Here is a 22,858-nt window from a genome sequence, read left to right on the forward strand (position 1 = left end):
TTTTTCTGTGTGGCGATTTCTTTTTTAAGCGTCTCCGCCAGGTCAGACAAACAACAAATTGCTGCGGTCTGTATTTTCGTTTCGTTCTCATATGACTAATTGTTTCTGATTCCGGGAACTCTATGATATTTTATGACGAAATTGTGGCGATTGGGTGACGCATTCATTGATAAGCGCAAAACTCGTAGAATGCCCTTTTACATCACGTGATTTTTATTGCAACTTCCTTTGCCACACAATTTGTATTTGCAACGTTTGCAACGCAAAGCAACTACACAAAAATTGTGATTTATGCTGCGCAATTAATTGGCCAAAAAGCTTCTGTCAATGCAGAAAATATATATTCGGTAAACCGGAATCAGAAACGGAATCAGTTCGCTGCTTTTACTTTTCTCTTTTGGGGGGCTTTCAATATTATCGTATTGATTTATGCAATTGCACTGAAATTTTTGGGCAAATTGTAATTTATGAATTGAAATCCCGCAGCGACAGCAAAAATAAATATCTATCTATCTGAAATGTTGCTACTCTATTTCCTCCCCTGAACATGAGATAACCATTAATCATTTGAGCAAAAGGTGCGGTAAAGTAAACAGTAATGATGGAGTTAAATGTTAATAAAATGTCTGCACATGATCAAACCAAACAAAAATGGATCATAACTCATTATTTTCTTGTTCAGTTAATTATACAATATCAATGCTCAACTTTCGAGTGATGCTTAAAAACTGTTTGAATTTTTCTCTCTACTCTTCACTCTACTTCAAATTTTGTTGGTTGCCACAGCAACGAAAAGGAGACTCCAAAAAAAGAAGGTCAAAGCGAAGTGAAATGAATGTAAATGATTGCTGTCTAGACAAATATAAGTATCATTATGATAATTAAAACTGGTACTCAACATAATCATCATATTGTTTCTCGGATGAGTTTCTGTTTTTGCTGTTGTTATTTTCAATTCAATGCAAACAGGTAGAAAGGTGAGCCAAAGTGTGTGCGTTGTATTATGTTCTTTATCTTTATAAATAAATAAAATAAAAAAAAAAACCCAGAGACACTTGCCACATTTCTTCGCACTTTGTTTCCAACTTCAATTGCATTCACATTTGCATATCGCATAGAGACATGAGTGTGTGTACATTATAAGCGTATGCTAAGTGTCGGATCGTAGATTTTTCAAGGTTTTTAAGCCCACACGGAAATGGTTTGTACACAATGCTTGCGAATTGTGATAAATGACATAAAAACTGCGTCATACTCACTCACACTACTCACATTGGCTTGCGTTTTGCGGCCAATTAAACGCATTACGAATCGAGAGAGATTTACTCACCTGCAAAGAGAGAGAGACAAAGTGAAAAGTGGTCTTTAAATGAGATGTCATTGGCGAATGGCAAACGAATTAATTAATAGCATTTAATTAACATGTATTAATTGTACGTGGAGCGTAATCAATAAATCATGTGGTATACGCAATAAAAATATTACGCATACGTCGCATTGCACACGCAATTCCCAAAAAGGTCTCGAGGGCTAAACGCGACATTTACGAATTTCCAACACACAATTGACAGCTGTCAACTTTTTCTTTTTCAAGGAGGGTAACAGCAACATCATCGTGGGGCGCAACCTTGAAGTAATATCGATTTCTTAATGCGAAACGCCCACAAAAAAAAGGCAAAAAAGGAAAGGGCAAAAGAAATGTTGTGCAGTTGCTGACGTTGACGTTGCTTTGCCTCAGCTTTGGCCAAGTGGCCAAGTGTCTGTAATTGGCCGGGCTTAATGAAGAGCTTGTCCACACACACACAGAAAGAAGCGACAAAGCCAAAAACCAAAACCGAAAACCGAAAAAGCCATATCCAAAAGCCAAAGGCGAAAAAGCCTCAAAGTTCAGCTATAATTAAATCCAGGCTCAATTTAAAAACGCACTGGTTGCAGCTCGCTCAAGGCTAGGGAAGGGAATGAGAGAGAGAGTTAGCACGAAAGTGAGTGAGAGGGATTGTTGGGGCATGCGCAGAGAACAGAGAGCAAAGCAGAGCAGAGTAAAATGCGCGGGAAAACCGAAGTTGCAGCAGTTGTTGTCGTTGTTGTTGTTGTTGTTGCCGCCTGTTACTGTGGCACAAAGCGTTGCATGCGACCCACTGAACCACTGAGCATAGAAAATGCTTGGATGGGAAAGGGTTGCTGTATGTATGTGTGTGTGTGTGTGTGCCAAATTCGCCGCAACCCTTAAAAGTGTTGCCATATTGATTTTTGCTCCGTGGCGGTGACGTGTGTGTGGGAGACGACGTCGAAAGCTAGCGCTGACTTTGCTGCCTGACCTTGAATACATCTGCAAATTCTGTGTGTTGTTTTCTGTTTTTTCTCTCTATGCACTGCCAACTAATGTGTGTCTGTGTGTGTGTGTGTGTGTGTATCTTACTTTTTGCTGCTGTTGCTTTGGCAGCGATTTTAATCATTCGCTTTGTTTTGCTTTTTTGCTGCTACCCGGCAAAGACCCTTGCCAAGAGAGCTCATCATACTTATACTATATATAATATAATGTATGTGTATAACATTTATTTTAATTTGTTGCTGCTGACGTCATGTGCAACACTCATTACTTGTTTTTTTTGTTTCTTGTTTTATCTTTGCTGTTTGTTAACACCGGGGGAGAAGGAAGCTGATTTGACACGCCCGCTGACATTTCATAATTTCTTTAGCCACCAAATATCGTTGTCATGTTTTTCGCTTAGGTGGGAAATTAATTGGTTTTAGCGAGCGGCGAACAAATACTTTGTTTGCCAACCTAAACGATATATAATTAATTTAAGCAAATCTGGGAAAAGGGGAACTCTTTGGCCTTTTTTTTTCTCTCTAGTTGTAATACTGTTGAGATTAATTGCTTGCACAAAATTTATGAGCAGCGCTGCTTTTATGGAGAGTAGATCAAGGCCAAAGCAATTAAATGTTTGCATTCATCTTGCACCTGTGCAGCGGCATTTGCATTTGCATTAGTTTATTATTAACTTGAACAAGCTTATGGCCATGATTTCCATTCGCGCGCCCTCATTCTTACCCCATGCCTTGACTTTGCCGGCATTTGAATTTGCTTTTTTTCTGTTGTAGCTGTAGTGCACTTTTGTTGCTTCCCTCGCCCACACACAGCGAGCGCTGTATAGTAATGGCATCGTGCTTTGGACACAAAGTCAAGCTTTGGAGGCGTGCCGATGCGCCGATGTGCAATGCGATGCGATGCGATGCGATGTGCTCTGCTTTAATTAAAGCCAAGCGAGTGCCCACCCACCCACTGCTCTTCAGAGCCACGGTTACAAAATGCAAATGTCAACGACGATGACGACGTTTGCAATTGCAGTTTGCATTTTGCAGCTTGCAGTTTGCAGTTTCGCTGCCTACGCTTGTTGCGCATTTCGAGAGACAAAAGTTTTCCATGACACGTGTCGCCCTTCATTTTGTGTATGTGTGTGTTTGTCTCTGTTTGTTTATCTGCCGCGATGCAATTGCGAAAAACACAAAACTATTTGTTTGGCAAACCCAATTGCATTTTGAGTGATGTAAGTGACGCGTATCTATTTCATTGTTTTAAAGTGAAACGCTGCAATCGCTTATCATCATCATCATAATCATTATATTGTATATCGCGCATACGAACCGTTGCCCTCTCACTCTCTCTCTCACTCTCTGCGGTTTAATTGGAAATAAAACTGAACTCATAGCGTATAATTAACAGGCATTCGCCTGGCAAGAGTCGAAAGCCCCCCAAAAGCCCGAAACTAAGTTGCTAATGAAATCACCTGGCTCTGGCTGTTGCCAGTCTACGCAGCTTGTTTGGCTTTTAATTATGGCGCGCTGCGCCGACGCCAACAATAAATTTTGATGTGCATAAAGCTACTTATACTCATACAGAGAGAGAGATGGGGAGAAACACGTACACGATTAAATGTTTGCTTTGCATATTCATGGCATTCGCATTAGTATTAATTAATTTTGCGCAATACGAAAATTAATTAGCCATGAAAAGTGAATCGACCGCAAAAACATTTCCAACTTTTGCAAACACAAATGTTTGCTGCAATCTATATATATATATAACATATATAGAGAACATATGTGTCTACATGTTTTTATTTTAAATTTAATCAGCTGCGAGAAAATACATGTGTCGCTATTAGCATTGATTTATCAACAAGCGAATGTTAAATTCATTTTCCTTTTAATAAACTTGTTATTAATTAAACTTGATTTATGCCCCAGTCTTTTTAAATGTCTCGAAAGCCGGCAAAAACAGTTTCAGAACCACTTTAAAACCACTTTCGGCTCGCACATACGATTCTATTGCCAATGCATCCATTCACTTTACGAGCATGATTATTGAGAATGTCTGTGGAACAATCAGCCAAAATGCAAGCAAAAAAAAGCAACAAAAACAGCAAATACAAAAATGGTGATTCGCACAATAAAATTACACTGTAATTTTCCCTTGACGACGTCAGCGCTGAACGCTGAATGTTGAACGTTGGCAGCGACAAATTGCACACACACAGATTGCGCTGTGTGTGCATCTGTGTGCAAACACGTGCCGTAATTCCTTTGACGTCGCAGCTGCCCCCTCGCGAAAAAAAATAAAACCCAAAGAAACTAAATGCGGCGAGTTGAAACGGAAGTGAGCTTTTGCGCATGGCCGCAAAGATGGCGACGTCAGCGGCAGCAAAGAGAGAGTGAGAGCTGAGCGAGCGAGAGAGAGAGAGAGAGCAGAGCTCAAGTGCAACTGCGAGTGTATGAGTGTGTGTGTGTTAGAATGGGGGAAATGCATTTCATTGCGCAACATTCGTTTTGCCGGCCGGCCGGCGCAACTAAAAAGCCTGCAACAGTGTGCTCATCTGTGTGTGTGTGCGCGTGTGTGTGTGTGTGTGCGTGTGTGTGTGTGCTATATAACCTACAAAAGTGTGACACAGTTGCATTGGCAGCGCGCCCGCATACACTGGCACGAAAAAGTACAGCCACGACACAACAGTTGCAGTTGGCCGCCATTTTGTTTGTGGAAAAAGTGAAACTGGGCCAATTCGCCGGGTACAGTTGTGTGTGCGTTCGCTTTTGTGTGTTTTTGCGATTTAACTGTAACTGCAACTTCAACTACTACCATTTTGAAATTGAGGCTCCACTCTTCATCTAAGGGAGACATATTGTAAAGTTTAACAACAGCAGGAAAACTTTTCGTTTCAATGCAAAATGCAAATGCGAAACGAAACGAAATCGAAATGCAGCTTGCAACATTTTGCCACATTTGCAACTTTTGCAAGTTTGTGGCAAAAATGTGTGTCAGAGCCGGCTCGTGGCATAGTTGGCAACAGCCGCAACCAAACAGCCAAAAAATAGAAAATAAAATAAAATGTTTCGCAAACATTTTTCAATTCAGAGCGAACGACATTGGACTGGCCTGTGGCTAAGTATAAAGTCGCTGCAATGTCGACCGAGAGACAGAGTGAGATCGGCTGCTGCTGCTGCTGCCGCTGCCGCAGTCTATTCAAATTTATTGCAATTTGAGTGACTTTTTGTAATTTGCATGTTGCACAAATGGGACGGACCGATGGCAACTGCTGTTTGCCCAAAAATAAAATCAAAAACATTAAAGAAAGCCACAATAAAATTGTGAATTGTGACTTGTGACGAGAGGGGGGAGGGGGAAGGGGCACGGCTCGGTTTTGAGGCAAAGTGTGTCAGGTGGGCTGATTGCCAAAGGCAACGATGACTGGCAGCTGCTGGCAGCAGCGAATGGATTGCAAATTTTCTTGGCTGCAGTTATCGGTAAATAAGTAAGCAATAGACCAGGAAAGCAACTCATTGTGCTCTGCTTGCAATAGATCGCACAAATACAAAAATATGTTATACATATATCCAAACAAGTTGAAACCGCATCTAACTAGCAACGCTAAAGTCGAGTATGCTCGACAGTGAGATATCGGTATAATACCGAAAAAATACTAACATATACCAAAGGCTACATTCGTATATAGACATTGTGCTACATTAAAAATAAAAGTAAAACAGTGCGGTATAGTTCTTTAAATGTACCAAATAAATATACCAATAAATACTGAATTATACCGAAAACTATATTTGGTATGTTGATTTTTTGCTACATTGAAATTAAAAGCTAACGGTATGGTATAATTCATGAAATATACCAAGTAAATATATCGAAAAAATACTAAAATATACCAAAGACTATATTCATATATAGACATTGTGCTACATTAAAAATAAAAGTTAAACAGTGCGGTATAATTCTTGAAATATACCAAATAAATATACCAAAAAATACTGAAATATGCCGAATGCTACATTTGGTATATTGATTTTTTGCTATATTGAAAATTAAAACAAACAGTGCGGTATAATTCATGAAATCTATTCAACAGATATATCAAAAAAATTCTAAAATATATATTTGGTATATCGATATTGTACTACGTTCAATATACAATATAGATTTAAAGAAAAATATCATATAGTAGACACGAGTGCAGCAGCACACAAAATTATTTCTTGAATAACTTCTACACAAATTAGAGAAGACATTAACATAGAAATGCCGAAACGAGCACAAAAACGTTTTGGCTCATTTTGGCTCAAGTGTCTGTTCAATATTTTGTCACCTTGAACATGAAAATTTTGCCATTTGCCGTTTGTTGTTTGCCGTTTGCACTTGGCACAGAAAATTGTTGTGTGTTGGCTTTAGCGCTAGCCGCATTTTCCAATTCAGTTTCTCAGTTATGTCAATATGATGCATTTAAATGAGAATTGTGCAATTTGCAAACGGTAATATTTAAACAATTTTTACAATTTTATTTTATGTTTTTTTATTGTTATGTTGGGAAACCAGAGGAATGTTTTTTTCCGCTGCCCGTCTTGTTATGGCAAATTATTTTTATTGCATTTTTGCTTTACGACTTTTTCATTTGCATCGCATTTGCAGTTTTGTGTTGCTGCGGCTGTTGTTGTTGTTGTTGCTGTTGCCATTGTTGCTCTTACACATTTCAGTCACATTTTTCTGCCTTTTGCAATTATGATAAATTTATGAGTTCGTTTCTCCCAAACGTACAGCAACAACAACTACACCCACAATGCAAGTGGATGTGCTTCACTGACTTTTGCTTTTTGTAGCCGTTGTTGTTGTTGTTGTTGCTGTTGCTTGTGTTGTGGCTGCCACTCCTGCTTGTGACGCAGACGAATTGTTTGCTGCTGCTGCTGCAAGTATTTCGCCTTTAACTTTACAACGCATTCACACATATTCGTTTGTATTTTGTTGTGCGTTTCCGTTGAGACTTTGGTTTTGGCTTTGGCTTTGGCGTTGGCTTTCAATGCATTTGACAGCTTTACGCTCAATTTTAAAACACATAAATTTCGAGCTAAACAAACACTACCACTAAACTTTACTTTTATATGCATGACTTTGCACTTTGTGTATGTGTGTGGCTCCACAAAACGAGGAAGAAGAACTACTGCTTCCGAGTTGCTCAATTCAATTTCCCAAAACATCAAAAGAGTGAGAGCAAGACGGAAATATAAATCTTGCAAAATAAATATATTATAATCGTGTCAGATATAGCAGAATTTATATATTTAAGTGCAGCGCAGCACAACGCGTAGGCAGACAGCTTGGCTGACTGACTGTCAGTCAGATAATCATTTGTGCTCAGCTGTTTGCTCGATCATTACTCATACGCCCCGTTGCCAACGCTGACGACACTTGAACCACAACATTTTACAAGTACTTTTTTTTTGCTAGCAAGCGCACGCTCTCTAATGCTTTAAAAATTGCACCTGGCACCAGGAGATCGCGACTGTGCGAAGGCGAAGGGCGGCTAAATTGCTTTTTAGCCACACAATTAACTTTTTAATAATAACACCACAAGTTGAATAACTCAATAAAAATACATTATATATATATATATCTCCGACAGAGCACAAAGCAAAATAAATGACTGATAGATAAATTGAAATTGCTTCCTAATCAGAATTCAAGGTTAGTTTGCCATATGAGTGAAATTAATACGACGTTGGCTTATGAATCAAGTGCCAAAGGCATCGCAGCGAAGCTGTTTGCCAATCTCTGTACTCGATGTGTTTGTGTTTGTGTTTGTCAAGTGAATGTTGTTTCAAGGTTGCTGCACACACACTCGCAATTGAATTGTACAATTTTTAATTAAATTTTTGCGCTTATTTTCAGTTCTCTTACGGGATTTAAAAATAAAATGCACACACAGTAAAGCCAAATATGAGCAACGAAGCATGCTGCACAAAATCCATCTATCCATTAGGCGGTTAAAGATACTCTCACAGCGGCACCACATACAGAACAAAACAACATCATAAATATAAATTTAAGCTTATTTAGAAAATGCAACAGAAAAACTTTGTCAAAAACAAACAAACAAAAGCGAACTAAAGGTTTGTCTGCAGCTGCAGCAAAAATAATTGAAGCTGCACGCGAAAATACCCTGCAAAGAAGTACAGAATAACAACAAAAAATGTAATTGAATAAATTTTTATAAGTTGTAAGTTACTTTTGTCTGCCTTTGACTGACATTTCTGCTTACTTCCATCTATCATAAGTAGCCAACTTCTGTTCGTTACCTTTTGGCAAAAGGAGAAAAGCAAAAGCAGCTGGCATTTGCCATTTGCCAGCGCATTTTGTCGAAAATAAAAGAGAGGCAAAATTGCAGCTAAGCTGCCAACGCACGTACACAAATGTAAGCTGACACATACGCACACACACACACATAGCACACAGAGACAGTGTCTATAGCGACACGTGTGCCGCGCCATGTTGGCTGGCAACGATGCGACGACTGCATTTGGCTTTTTACTCGTCGCAGTCGCAGTCGCAATCGCTGATGATGTTTGTTATTGTTGCGCGCTGCTGCTGCTGCTGCTGCTTTTGCTTAGAACTGTCAGCATTTGCAAAAAGCTAAACCGCAATTGCATTCCCTTTTCTTTCCTTTCATTTGCTTTGCTTTTTCTGCCATTACCCTGCCATTAGACTAAGCCCACCCCTCGCGGAATTTCGCTGTGCACCAATGTCAGTGCTTTGCACACGCCGCGCTGTCTGCCTTATTTTGCACTATAATTTTGTGTTTGCTTTTGTTCAGCTAGCTGCTGCTGCTGCTGCTGTCGCTGTTATAAAACAAATTAGTTAGAAAACTAAAATAAAAGAACTCTGCTTGCTGCAGAGAGAACTGAACTGCGCTGCCACAAAAACGAAAAACGCAATAGAACATGCAATTAGCCGGATCCACAAAACTGACAAAACTGAAACATACTTTGTTTCAAAGTGCTCAGCAATGAGTCCAAATAAAACTCTATGCTCAACTATTGACAGGCTTTAAATGAAATGCAAATTAAAGACACACAAAGAAACAATTTTTCAACTGAAAAATGTAAATTTAAATTGATAAGCTTTAAATAAAACACAAATTAAGATTGCATGAAAATGAAGTACAAATAGCACATAAAACAATTTCTTGGATTTGAAAAATAATCTACATATACTTTGAGACACTTTCTTTAATTTAAAAGTGTTCAGCAATGAATTAAATTAAAGTAAACAAACTAACTATATAAGCTGTAAATGAATTACAAATTTGAGGAATTTAAAAACACTTTAAGACAATTTTTGTTCACACAAAGCCTTCAATCAGTGAAACTTCTAATCGCCCTCGACATGCTGTTGTGTGTAGCTTTGCCTTTGCCTTGCCTGTTCTCTCTCTTTGTATCGTCGTCGTTGTCGTTGTAATGCACAAGTGTGCAGCAGGGCAATTTACGAGCAACACTTTAACAATCCACTGCGGTTGCCAGTTGGCAGTTGAGTGGTTTGCCGCGCCAGCCTTGCAATCGCAGCCTTGATTAAAAGGCAAAAGTCCGTGGCTCACGCTCACGCTCTTGACTTCCCTTCTCTCCCATCTCCCTTCTCTTCACACCTCCGGCAAACGGCTTTGACTGTGACTGTGGACTGTGCTGTGCTTTGCTGTGTGGCAGCAGTTGTCACTGCTGCGTTGAATGCACATAAATCTGCATTTAAAATCGTTTTTACCACAAATGAACACACAAAACAAAAGCCATCATGGCGTATGAGTAATTTTCAACGCTCGGCCGCTTGGTTGAGTAATGAAGGTTAATCATGCGCCATGTTGTGCCGCGCACTTTGCGGCCGCTCAAAGGCAGTTGCTGCCGCATTGCGTTAAACAGTGCGTATGAGTAATGCGCGCGCGTTACGTATGCGCCACGTGTCCACATTTTGTTAAATTGCTCATTCCTTATTGCGCTCTTCGCTTGCCTTCCCTTGCCTCGCTGCAAACACACACAGAGAACACAACGGAGCAGCGCATAACAATAATTGCACACAATTAGACATTAATTGCATTCATTGCAGGCAACGCTTTTGCAACGCTTTGCGTCGCTCAATGCCAGCGCTGAGATCATTTTCGCCACAGCTCCCATTTATCTATCAATCTATCTATCTGTCCATCCGTCTAGCGTAAGCACTTATCGGTTTGTCTGTTTTTTGTTTGCCACATGCCACATTCACAAGATTATGCGGAAATGTTGCAAATGTCTTTCAAAATGACCGCCACAGCCCCCAATTTTTATTTTTTTGGGGAGAGGGTGTCCGCAAATCAATTTGAGTGTGTTTGTGCTTGTGCATTGTCTGTGCCTCCAGCTGTTGCTGGTTGCTGTTTGCTGGGCGTGTGCCTGACTGTCAAGAGAGTCAGAGAGTCGAGAAATTCAAATGCAATCGGCCACAGACAAACCGGAAACATGACAATTTTGGGCAAAACTTTCAGTTGCTGTGTTGTGCAACAGGTAATCAGCCGGACACAACGCAAAGTGAAAGTCTAGCCATAGGGAAATCAAAAACTTGCCACACGTAACTACCAAAGAATTTGCAAGACAGTCAGTTGGCTAAGCGTTGCTTAAATATTTGTTAATCAGTTAATACGCGTCTGATTCATCATTTGTAAACCTTTAACCTGCTGTCAAAGCAACTTTATCACCTCTTTGCATTATCATTCTCTATTCTCGACTCGACTCAAACACCGACCCTTTTTTTTACAACATGCCAAGCACGTGGAGTAGAGTGGAGTGAAGTGCGGGGGCGGAAGAATGACGGTGACGATGGTGTTGCCATAATGTAAATAAAATCTAATCACATATTCAAGGTTAACAAATGCTCGACAAATGCTGCTGCTGCTGTTGTCGATGTTGTCGTTGTTCACTTTTGATACGTATCGTGTCCGATGTTGATGTGGCCTTGTGTGTGCGAGTGTGTGCTGTGTTGTGCTGAGAGCCCTTAAAAGCAACAACAGCTCACAACACAACCTGAAAGACGAGCTGACAAAGTGACGCACAAGCTGGCAAACAAAAAACAGCACACAAAAAAAAAACAAGATATCTAAATAGTTGGGTATATAGAGAGAGATTGCTGGCAAACAAATTGCAGAGGCAGAGCTGAAAAAGTTGCGTAAGCTTCTTTACTGCGCTTTTCAGTTTTAAGTATATAGTTCGAAGGGGTAACAAAAAAATCAACTTCTAACTTTTTCCCCTCCTCCCACAAACACAGAAAAAGATACGTTAAACGGCAGCAAAAGTTTTGCTTATTGAAATTTTGCAAAGCGTGTTTAGTGCTTAGTGTGTGTGTGTGTGTGTGTGTGTCTGTGTAGTTAACGAGTTGCCCTTTGATTGATGTTCTTGGCAAGCAGAAGCTTGTTTCCTGCTGTCCACATTGCGTATGAGTAATGACTCAATAGGCGAAGCAAATTATGCATACGCCATGATGTACACACATCGCCTGTGCCAAGAAATTTATGCTTCTCTGACATTTTACATAAATACCGTATATACATATAATTATAGCAATTAAATTCTATTTACAATGTTGCAATTAAAATCGACTGCAACATTTTGTTCGTTGAGCTCGTTGCGCTCTGTTTGTCCGCCTGGTCGTCTGACCGCATTCCTTTTGATCTTATCGTTCGTATGTGTATGTGTATGTTCATGTGACCTACCTTCTTCTTGCGCTCCTCCTTGAAGTCGGTGACAATGCCCTCATCCGATGTGGACACCGATGTTGTGCGTATGCGTGCATTTGCCGATGCAATGGCCGCATCGTGCGGCGACAATATAATGTGACCATGCAGTGCACTGCCATCATCGCTCAATGGCGGCGATGCCGAACCGGAGCTCCAAGAGGCCGACGAGCTGCTGCCCGGGCTGGAGCCAAACCATTTGTCCGACACTGCAAATGTATAAGAATTAATAAAAAAAATTTAATTATGTTATACATAAATAAAAATAAAAACGGAGTGAAGAAGGTTGAAAGGAAAAGAATTAAACTTTTAAGTTTGAAAACTTTGTGTTCTTAAAAAAATGCTTGATACATAAAGAATTCATGCCATAATTGATCCTCAACAATTATCTCTAGATTGACAAATTTGAGAAACGAGATTTCCATTTTCAATCATCGTTAAAAGATTAAAAATTTAGCTTCAATTTCATTCTTGACTCTCAATCAATTAAAATCTGGACTTGTTGTAGAATTTTGATCTCGAGATTAAGAATTCTTCGATCTTAAAACAAATTCTTGAAACTAAAGCTCAGGAATGAAAATTTCTTGAAGCACGAAAAAACGATTCTAAAATGTTTTATAAAGGGATTCGATATTGAACTATGAATTTCAAAATGAAAAACTCGTTAAATTGCTTATCGATACTCAATCTTCTTTTCGAGATTAAAAATGTTGATATTTTTTCATTCTTTAAATAACAAAACTATTTTGAATCATTGATCTTGATTTCAAAATTTGTTGTTCTGGGTTCAATTATTATTTAAGAATGGTTTTTTTTTATTAAACACAATGCAAAACTTACCCGTATTCGGCGAGTTGTGTAGATTCATTAAAATTAATGCTGCATTACATTCATTCATGACGTCCACTTTGCAATCATCGCTGCTGCAGTCGTAAGTGTCGCTTGGCGGACGCTTTCGTGAGCTGTAAGAATAAAAAAGATTAAAACGATGCGTTAGTTAAGCACAAAACATAATGATGGCAAATAAACTCAATTAATCTGTTCAAGTTGTCGGTCAGTGTCATACGTAGACTGTGTTTTGATACGTAAATAGAACCTAATTTGTTTGGCAATTTGTCGGTTACTTATTGCATCGCATCTCGCAGATAAAGAGCCACATTTGTTGTTTTGTTTTCTCTGAGGCAATTCAAATTCAAAGAATTCTAGCTTCCAGCATTGGCCCAGTTGTTGTTGTTGTGAGGCTCGGCTTTAATTAGACGCCCTCGCAAAAAGCCTAAACCCGAAGCACATCAAAAGCAGCCGCCGCCACACACAATGTTGCTGTTGTCGATGTAATTTGCACAACAACAACAACAACAGCAACAACAACAATGTGACGAGGTCTTTTTACGATAATCGCCCCGTGAGGCATTTCAATGCAACAACAAAACTATTTTTCCATTTAACTAATTTTGTGGCCAGCGATTTTGAATGCCCCTGCATTGTTATTGTTGTTGCTATTGTTGTTGTCGATTTCTGCTCATTCGTCATTAATTGGCAGCTACGCGATAGCATCAAACAACTAAATATATTATGGTGAATTTTGTTTTGCAAATTTTACTGACCTTTTGCAAAATTAATTTATGCTTTGTTATTGTTTTATAAACACATTAGATATATATACAGTTATTTAAGCGGCAAATGTTTCAAGCTTTAAGTTCACCTTGCAGCAACCTTGGAGATATATCCAAGAGCGAAGAAGCATTCAACAATGGCTCAGCCAATTCAGATATATCCTTTGGCGTTAGCTTTATGAACATCATTTTTACGCTCGAATAACTTGGACAAAGGCGAAAAGCTAAAAGAATGCAGTTCCAGTGTGCAATGCAATGCCAAGAAGGAGCAGGAGCAAGGGGAGGAGCAGGAGCAGGATAATAAAGACGCGACTCTGACGCGGCGTGTCATAAATTCAAAACATTTTCAAACGGCAAAACTGATTTCGAAATACTCGTAATCAAGTTGAGTGGAAAGCTCCTTCAGCTTTTTTTCTCCACTTCTTTTCGTTTATTTCCTTTTTTTTTTTGCTGCCATGGCATTTACACATAACTGAGCCAACAATTGAGACGTCGCGACGACGTCTTTGTTATAGCCCTGGCCAAGAAGCCTTTTGCCAGTTGCGTGCTCGGATTAATATTTGGTTGTGTGCTGAAAATGATATGGCAGCTCCATTGTTGTTGCATTATCTGAAAGGGAACACACTACGAAGGACTTTTTTGAGTTGTGTGTGTTTGACGCATTGCCAACTGCAGTGTGCAATTATTGATGATTGGCAGCTAAGCGGCTTAGCTACTTCAAGTTTCCATTCACAACCAGTTGCATTGCCTACTTCAAATGCAAACGAAACGAAGCTAAAGCTGAAGCTCTATTTAAGATTCGATTCTTAATTAATTTAAGCTTTGGCAAATCGAACAACAACAACAACAACAACGATTTTTTGACAATAGTCTCTGCCTGCTTTATAGACCATTTGTGTCTTTTGTTGCTATTCGGTTATCGCTGCTGCCATCAGCACTTCTACTACATTTAAGCCCAAAAGAAACGTGAAAATGCATTCAGCTTCTCCGGCTGCTGCTGCTGGAAACCCTTCTGCAACCATTTTGGGTCCATTGTGCAACATCAGAGGCCGCCAGGCACAACGAGCGTTCGCTCAAGTGAATGCAACTCCTTCTGAGAACAGCTGCCATAAAATTTTATTGCCCAGCTACCAGGTTTGGTTTTCAGCCTTTTGTCTAATGCATAGAGACCCAAAGGCATACAGTATTTGCAGTCTTCTGTTGTTGTTGCCAGTTGCTGTTGTTGCTGTTGCTGTTGCCTGTTGCAACTCTCTGATGTTGTTGATGTTGGCTTTTATCCATTTGGCACCTTCTGCTTCATTTGCTAACTTTCTGCGCCCCAATTAAATTGACTAAACTTGACGATAAATTTGCGCCGCTCGTTGCTAATCGCATAAAAGTAAATTTGCGCATAAATCGACTTTTGAAATCTCTGCATTAGTCTCTCTCTCTCTCTCTCTCTCTGTCTAGATGTGAGCTGTTGGTCAGCAAACGCTTGATTTTTGCCGGCCGGTCTGCAGCAATGTTGTTCACTGTGGACAGGGGATATTTTAGCCATCACGATGTGGCCATTTTGTGCGCACAATCGGTACCGTTAGGTTCAGCAGCGGCAACAACAACAACAACAACAATAAACAGGCCGTTCGTTGCTTTCCGCTCGATTGCGCAGCAACTTTAATAAACTGCAAGCTGCAGTTGCAGTTGCTGTTGCTGTTGCTGTTGCTGTTGCTGTTGGAAAATTGGTGGCCGCTGTCTCAGAGAGTGTATGTATATCTCTGTCTCTTTCGCTCGCTGCGTGGCCGCACGTAAATTGCGGCAGGCGTAGATCGGACAACACACACACAGAAAACAGAAAACTCAAGAGGGGAATTGTTGGCGCTGCTCTGGCGCGTGATTGAAATGCGATATATTCGCGCCGATTTCGGGGCCAAAACTCGAGTTTGAGCCTGGGAAATGCGCAGTGATTTTCACTTGGTTGTGTTTGTAATGTGCAACAGCCACGGTTGTTGTTGTCGTTGTTGTTGTTGTTGTTTTAGCTGGGCGATGAGCCGCAGCAACTGGCAACTTTGGCCCGACGTTCGCTGTTTTGTTGGCAATTATTTGCCCACGCCGCTGGTTGCAATCAGCGGGCGATGCTAGCAGCCAAAACGTTGCATGCTGCATGCGGCATACAATGAGCAACAACAACAACAACACAACAGAAAAAAAAAGGTGTTGAAAGCAAAATTACATTGCAATGTGCAGCGGCGGCTGTCGGAAATATGCGCGCTCCAGAGATGCGATATGATATGCCTAACCAAGTGGTAAGAGGGGAGAGGGGGAAGGGAAAAGATGAGAGGGGAGGGAAGTTGTTGGGTCTCTCTTTTTTCTATTCGTTTGCATGCCGCATAAAAATTAGTTGCAACTGCAATTTATAGCTCACGTTGCAAGTTGTTGCTTTGAATTGAGCTGCATTCGTTTTGCTTTGATTTGTGGTTTGTGCAAAAGAAAATAACAACAACAAAATAACAACTGAAATACAATTAAAGTCCGCTGCAAAATGAGTTTATTGAATTAGACACGTGCTCGCAAAATTGGACCGGGTAATTGTTGTGTTTGAGAGACCGAGACAAGGACCAGAGACAAGAGACCAAAGACCAGACATTAAACAATAGCACAACGAAATTTTGTTGTTACTTTTGATTGTGATTTGAGCGACTTTCACCAAAAAACTTTTTGCAACAAGAAGCTACACAATAAAATCGAGAAAAAAAGTAAAAGTGAGCTTTTTGCACGAACTGAAAACTTGATTCCCGAAATAAATTTAATTTTTATATTTAGTTAGGCGCAATGATTGATTGGCTTCCTTTATTTTTTACTGTTTTTTTGGTGGGTTCATTGCCCCAAAGAATATTGCGCAGCTTTCAAGTCCAAACGAACTGAAGTATCCAGAGACTATAGCTTATCGTGTGTCAAAAACAAAGTCAGCGCTTTGATTAGACGAACCGCGTGCAAGGTGCAAAAAAATCTAGATAATGTGTGTAGAAAAAAAGCGAATGTTATTTCTTATTTTGTTCGCCTCAATGGCAGGTGAATTTCATTGAGGCTTTTTCTCTTTTTGTGGCACAAGTGTTTATCAGTTTGTACGATAAGAAGCAGTAAAGTCATTGTGAAATAACAACAAGTGGAAGCACAAACAAGCCATGAACAAGGCACTTTTCTAGCGTATACTTAATATATGCATTTGACCGTGAAAATTAATAAAATAAAATAAAATAAATGTATATATGATTTTAATGCTAAGAATGAATTTCGTAAATAAACTACTTTTAATTTTGGTTAACTCTAATTTTATTTAGTAATAAAAGCGATTAAATTACTAAAGCAATTTTGTTTTCTATTTTTTTTCCTGATATTTTTGCCAACGCGCCAAAAAGTTTGTGACGTCGATAGTTTCGGGCCAAAAACATGCGTTAGTACTTATGAGTAATTTTTTTGTTATTTTCGCTTGTTTTGTTTCAGGGCAAACCTGTTATTGTTGCTTGTGCTAATTCAAATCTTTCGGCCTATGCGTAATTTCCAAAAAAAAATTTCGCATGGCTGAATTTGATTTGATTTGGTTGTTTTGCTTTTTTTTGGGGCGCGCTTCTTACAAAAATAAAAGGCGACCTCTTTATGAATTCATGCTGTTCGTGTTGTTGTTGTTAATTTGTGAGTTTCTTTCTTTATTTTGTGCGTCGCTGACACACATTTCTTATATGAAATGAAAACAGCAATAAAATCGAATAAAGCAAATAAATGCCAGTCCAGCTCCGTCTCCGTCTCCAGCTCCCCCTCTCAGTTCAGGGACTGTCTGTGTGACCACAGCAACAATAACTCAGAGAGGGGAAGGGGCGAAGAAAACAAAAAAAAAAAGGTAAACAAATATTGAAATTTGACTGCGGCCTTCGTTGGCAGGTGAGCCACGCAGACAAACTTGGCCAGAAGGCGGAAATTTCGCATGTATGAAAACGAGGCAGGGTAAACAACAAAACTCTTCTTGTTGTTGTTGCTAATTTGTGAGCGAGTGTGTGTGATGCGTAACTGTAAAATGTGTGTCGTGACTCCGTTCGCAGTGCGTGCATGCGTGAGAGGGAGAAGGAAGAAGTTGAAGCGATGGCGAAGGCAAAGGCGAAGGAGAGATAAAGAGCAAAACTTAACTCAATGGCACATGCGTGCTTTTTGCTTATATTTACTTTTTGTTAACTTTGTTTTCGCTTTATTTATTCTTCTCTTCCTTTTTTTTCTCGTCTGCCGCGCGCTCTTTTTTTTATCACGCCACAATTTGTTGTTTACTTTTGCATTATTATGTTTTTGGTTGGTTTTTTTTTTTGCGTTAACTTTGGCTGCTGCCATTTTTGTCATATTTTTTTCAGTTTCGTTTTTTTTTTGGCTTGTCTGAAACATAGATAACAAAACGCTGAGCAACAGTTGTATTAGTAATAGTAGACTGTAGTAGTAAATACTAGTTTCTCTATTCATTCGTATTTTTTTGATGCGTAGTTTCGTTCCTTCTTCCTCATTCTCCCTCGTTCTCACTCTTCAAATTCGTTTCGCCATTATCAGCCAACGAAAATGTGGAGCACGTGCTTTTCGTTCTGATTACGTATGAAAACTATTTCGCCCCAATTTGGCCCCATTTTTGGCGTACAGCACTTGAAACCGCCAAAAATATGAAAATTGTAGCGATTTGTATTAATTAATGTGGATCTAAAATAATACTTTATTGCCTCATATTAGTAAAGTATTAAGTTGCAATATTATTATTTAAATATATAATTTTCTATGGCTTGCTTTTAAATACAACTTAACTTTATTCATTACTTTTAATGCTTTGTTTATACTATACAATTTTGCTATACTCACAATTTCATCAATAATAATAATATATTCTTTTGATCTTATCTTTTTTAATGAATTTAATGTGTTGTGTACAATATTAAATTGCTTTCACATATATATTTAAACTTTATTATCCATTTTATTGCTTTGTTTATACTTTTAAATTGTGATATGTTCCCTTTTGCATTAATAATAATAATTTGTGTGCTTTATATTCAAATTATTATTTTTTCTATACTATTTTTAACAGCCTGCTTTTAAATATATCTCAATTTAATTCAATAATTTAATGCCTTTATTTTTTAAATGAATTTTTTTTAACAACATGCCTTAAAATATATCTAATCCATATTAATGAATTTAAAACTTTGTTTACACTATTAAATTTTACACTTTTTGCACTCTTGTGCTAATTGTCAATTAACATAAAATGTAGAAATAGATTTTCTAAGGCAATTGAGTTGCAGAAACACAAAAAAAAAACGACGCTTAACTGTTTTTCATTCCTTTGGCTTTTAAATTTTGTCCATTTTTTCGCTGCTGCTGCTGCTGCTGTTTTTTTTTGTGGCTCACGTCTAGAGCTTTCGCTTCGTCTATGCCATTTAGAGGCTCATTTGCACAAATTACTAACATTGCGACAGCGGCTAAAGACATCGGTGGCAGCGACAGCAACAGCAACAGCAACAAAAATAGCAAAACGACGACAGCAACAACGATGGGCATAAGAATTGCAATTGTTTAAAACAACATCGCGACATCGGCAAACGAAAAAAAAAAAACGACGAGAGGCATTGTCACCACATTCCGGCAACGGAAGCCAATGGCAATGTTTTGCAATTGCCACTCGCAACCTGGTGGCAGTGGCAGCAACCAACAGTAGCCGTGGCAGTGGCAGTGGCAACAACAGCAGATTGCCAATCGACCCATGGGCGCCCCCAGGTCCCAGGTCCCAAGTCCCTGCCCAGCAGTCATGAATAAAAATCGTATTAATTTGAGGCACAGTCGATTCTTATTTTCTGTGGAGGAGCTTGCCTCAAGGGCAACGAACAGGAGCAGGCAAACAACTTGAACTTGAGCCTAGCCCTGGACAGAGGCAGCAACATTCTGCTGACTCTCTCTGTGTGTCTTCTCTCCATTAGAAATGCGCGGACTATTTGCGAGTGACAGGCGACGTTGGGCTCTTTCCCCAGAGGCAACTGCACCTTGCCATCAGCAGCAGCAGCAACACAAAGAGGCAGATATATATATGTATATAAAGAGGAAGGCGACTCCTGTGTTGACTGTACCTAGACTTCGTTTTTGGCTGCCACTTTCTATTGTCTCTCTGTTGTGTTGTTTTTTTTTTGGGTGGCCAATTGATAAATCACGAGAAATTCAATTTGAAAAATCAGTTAACATCTGCGTGAAAAACTAAGGATTTGTTGGCCCACTCACCGAGTCCATCACTGACAGCGCCAATAAGCGTGTGACAGCGCCAAAAAGGGCGTAACAAGCCTTGGCAGTTGTCGCCAGACAACGAGTTAGAACAGACAGAGAAAGAGATAGACAGACGGACAGACAGACAGACAGACGGACAGACACACCTGCCTCAGGTACTGTTCGCATGTGGGCAGCATATGTTTCTACTAGTTGTTGTTGCTGCTTTTGTTGGTGTTGTTGCTGTTGTTGTCACTCATGTGTCAGCGGCATTGCCAACGCCTCCAGCTGCTTAGCATGCAGCGCAGCAAGCGTCAGGAAGCGTTGCTGTTGTTGTTGCTGTTGTTGCTGTTGCCGTTGCTCATGTTGCCGCTGTTGCTGCAATTGGCTGCAACAATTTAGCGGTACTTGGTCGGCCAATGCAACCCAAGTCCACGACCACGACCAAGTCCAAGACCATGGGAATTACACGCTGGCTGAGCACAGTGGAACAAAGTGCATTGAATAATAAGCAAACACATCAGCTATATATATGTATTGTACTATTCATACTGCCAATAGAATGATCTATAAATTAATAAGAATGTACAATCTATTTTTATTATTTCGTTTTTCTCTTTTGTTATAATTTGTTTTTTATTTTTCTGAAACTTCTTATTTAAGTGACGAATCCATACAATTCATAATTAACACTACACAGAATTGAATTGATTGAATTGATAATTAAACTACACAGGCTTGCAGCTCGAAAATAAAGCTATATTCTCAAAGAATCATAAACTAAAGAATTAAATGGACTTGGAAAGCCGAAATTTTAAAGGTGTTCTGATTAGGCAAACACAAAGATTCTCATGGCTGTGATACAAAAAAAGTTATAAAAAAAAAAATAATAATACAAAAAGAATAATACAAAATAATGCTGTCAACATTTGCATTACATCAATTATTGTATTGAAAAATAAAATATGAGTAAACGCGTTTCATATTACAAGAAACCCAACGAAAATTTTTGTTTAGTCCTTTTCACTTAACGAGCTTAATTTAAGTGAAATCCACATATGATTTTGGTGGTGAAAAAATAATTACAAAGCCCTCATAATAGATACTTGAAATGAAAATTGCTGGGAATTTTTCTTTGCAATATATATAAAGAATCTTATTTCAGGGAAATCTTACGAATCAAGGGCATATCCCAAAGCATTTCTCAATATTTTGTGCCGTAAGCTTTTAGTTTCCCAATCGATTTAAGTCAGTGATTTATTATTGTTTTCGAATAATGTCATAATAACTGTAGGCTGCAAAACTAAAATGCTCTATTCAATATTTATGACTTTAAAACTTTTCAACTCTCGCAATTGAATTGCCATCAGTTTCAGTTTAGTTGCAATGTGCTTGGCCCACTCGTAGTATTGGCCAAGAGTTGCGCTGAGCTGCGTTGCGTTGCGTTGCATTGAGACCCGTAGTCGGTCGCGTACGTGCGTTTGCTTTTACAGTTAAGCCTGGAGAGCTGCCGCACACTTTGGCTAAATGGGTTGCGCAGACAAAGAGACAGAGAGAGGCAGACATAGAAAGAGACAGACAAGAAACTATAGAATTCGTAGCCCGTAGGGGCGATGTTGCCAGCTGCATTTTGATGACCCGCTGCAGCGGCCAACATTTAATTCAATTAACAAATCGCAACAGCCCAGCAAACAACTAAGAGACAGCAAGAAAAAAAAGGAAAAAACGACGCGCTCGGCACTTTAATTATATAGAAAGAGTGTCCAGGCATTCAGCTAGTGTGTGTGTTTGTTCCACTGGCCCAACTAAAACACAGTTCATAGCTTTGATTACATCAAGTTAAGCTGCAAATTTTGATTTAATGGTGGAAGAACGCAAAAGATTTTCTTTCTTGGCCACTTGGAGCTCAAGGCTGGGATGAAAATCCCTTCATTAGAGTCTCGCTGAAACACGAGCGGCGAAGAACGCGAAGCAAAAGCTGCAAACGTATTTGCATTCAAATTGCCAAATTAAACGTGATACAACAATTTCATGTAAATGCCTCTCATTGTTGCTGCTGCTGCTGCCATTGTTGTTGCTGTTGCTGTTGCTGGTTGTTGCTATTGTAGGTCGTCGTCGCACAATGACAATGCCCAAAGGCATTAACAGAACTTTTCGACCAGGCTTGAACTTTAATTGACAACAGTCTCAACACAACAACAACACAACAGGAAAGCTAAGCAAAGCAAAGAAAGCATTGCAATTTCCCAACCGACCGCAATAGTCACAAAATAAGCCAAATCAGTTTTCTAGCTTGTAACTTGTAGGTTGTTTAGCTTCAGCTTCAGCTTCGACTTCGGATTTTCCCCTCCCCTTACTTAGGCACTGGCCAAAGGCTAGAAATGTGTAACTGTAACTTTGTAGCTGGCAAATTATAGCGTGCGGTTTTTCCTCCTTTTTCTTCGTTTTTGTGCTTTTCTGTTTTTCTCTATTTTGCGTTTGGCAAATGACTTTTGTTTGGCAGACATTCGGCCAAGGCAGTCGCTCATTTAGGCAGTCAGTCAGTCAGTCAGTCGCACGTCAGAGTTCCAACACCCGCAGCGTTTGCCATTACAATTGAAAACGACTCAATCAAATTGCCAGTCCGCCAGCCAGATTCAGTCCAGACAAGACACTGTCCGACTTCGACTTCGAGTCGCTTGCTGCAACTGCAATTATGCGTCCCGCTGCCTCATGCCTCATGAATACAATTCAATCTAATTTTTGCGCATTTTCCGTTCTTAGAATTTGCGTTCTTTTCGTTTGTGTGTTGCGTGTTGCCACCACTGCCACGCCCATCGATCTTTTTTCCTCTGTTTGCGCCCTGCGGCCACAACTCATAAGTGTGCACATTAAGTTTTATTGCCGACGATCGAAGAAAAACTTTAG

At 39.5% G+C, this 22,858-nt stretch overlaps 1 protein-coding gene across 4 annotated transcripts in view; it reads right to left on the reverse strand.

Annotated features, from left to right (window-relative positions):
* LOC132787074 (zinc finger protein 395) overlaps positions 1 to 22,858 on the reverse strand; it is a 156,800-nt gene that overhangs the window by 51,049 nt on the left and 82,893 nt on the right. For 3 of the 4 annotated variants that reach the window (XM_060793962.1, XM_060793963.1, XM_060793964.1), the window contains exons 3-4: positions 12,924 to 13,045; positions 12,063 to 12,292 (exon numbers count right to left, since the gene is read on the reverse strand). In XM_060793962.1, the coding sequence (XP_060649945.1) occupies positions 12,063 to 12,292; positions 12,924 to 13,045 (352 nt within the window). Of the gene's footprint in view, positions 1 to 1,249; positions 1,331 to 12,062; positions 12,293 to 12,923; positions 13,046 to 22,858 lie in introns of those variants that run through there. The other variant, XM_060793965.1, reaches the window with a different exon arrangement.

Source organism: Drosophila nasuta, chromosome 2R (assembly GCF_023558535.2).
Source record: "Drosophila nasuta strain 15112-1781.00 chromosome 2R, ASM2355853v1, whole genome shotgun sequence".
NCBI classification, from domain to species: domain Eukaryota; kingdom Metazoa; phylum Arthropoda; class Insecta; order Diptera; family Drosophilidae; genus Drosophila; species Drosophila nasuta.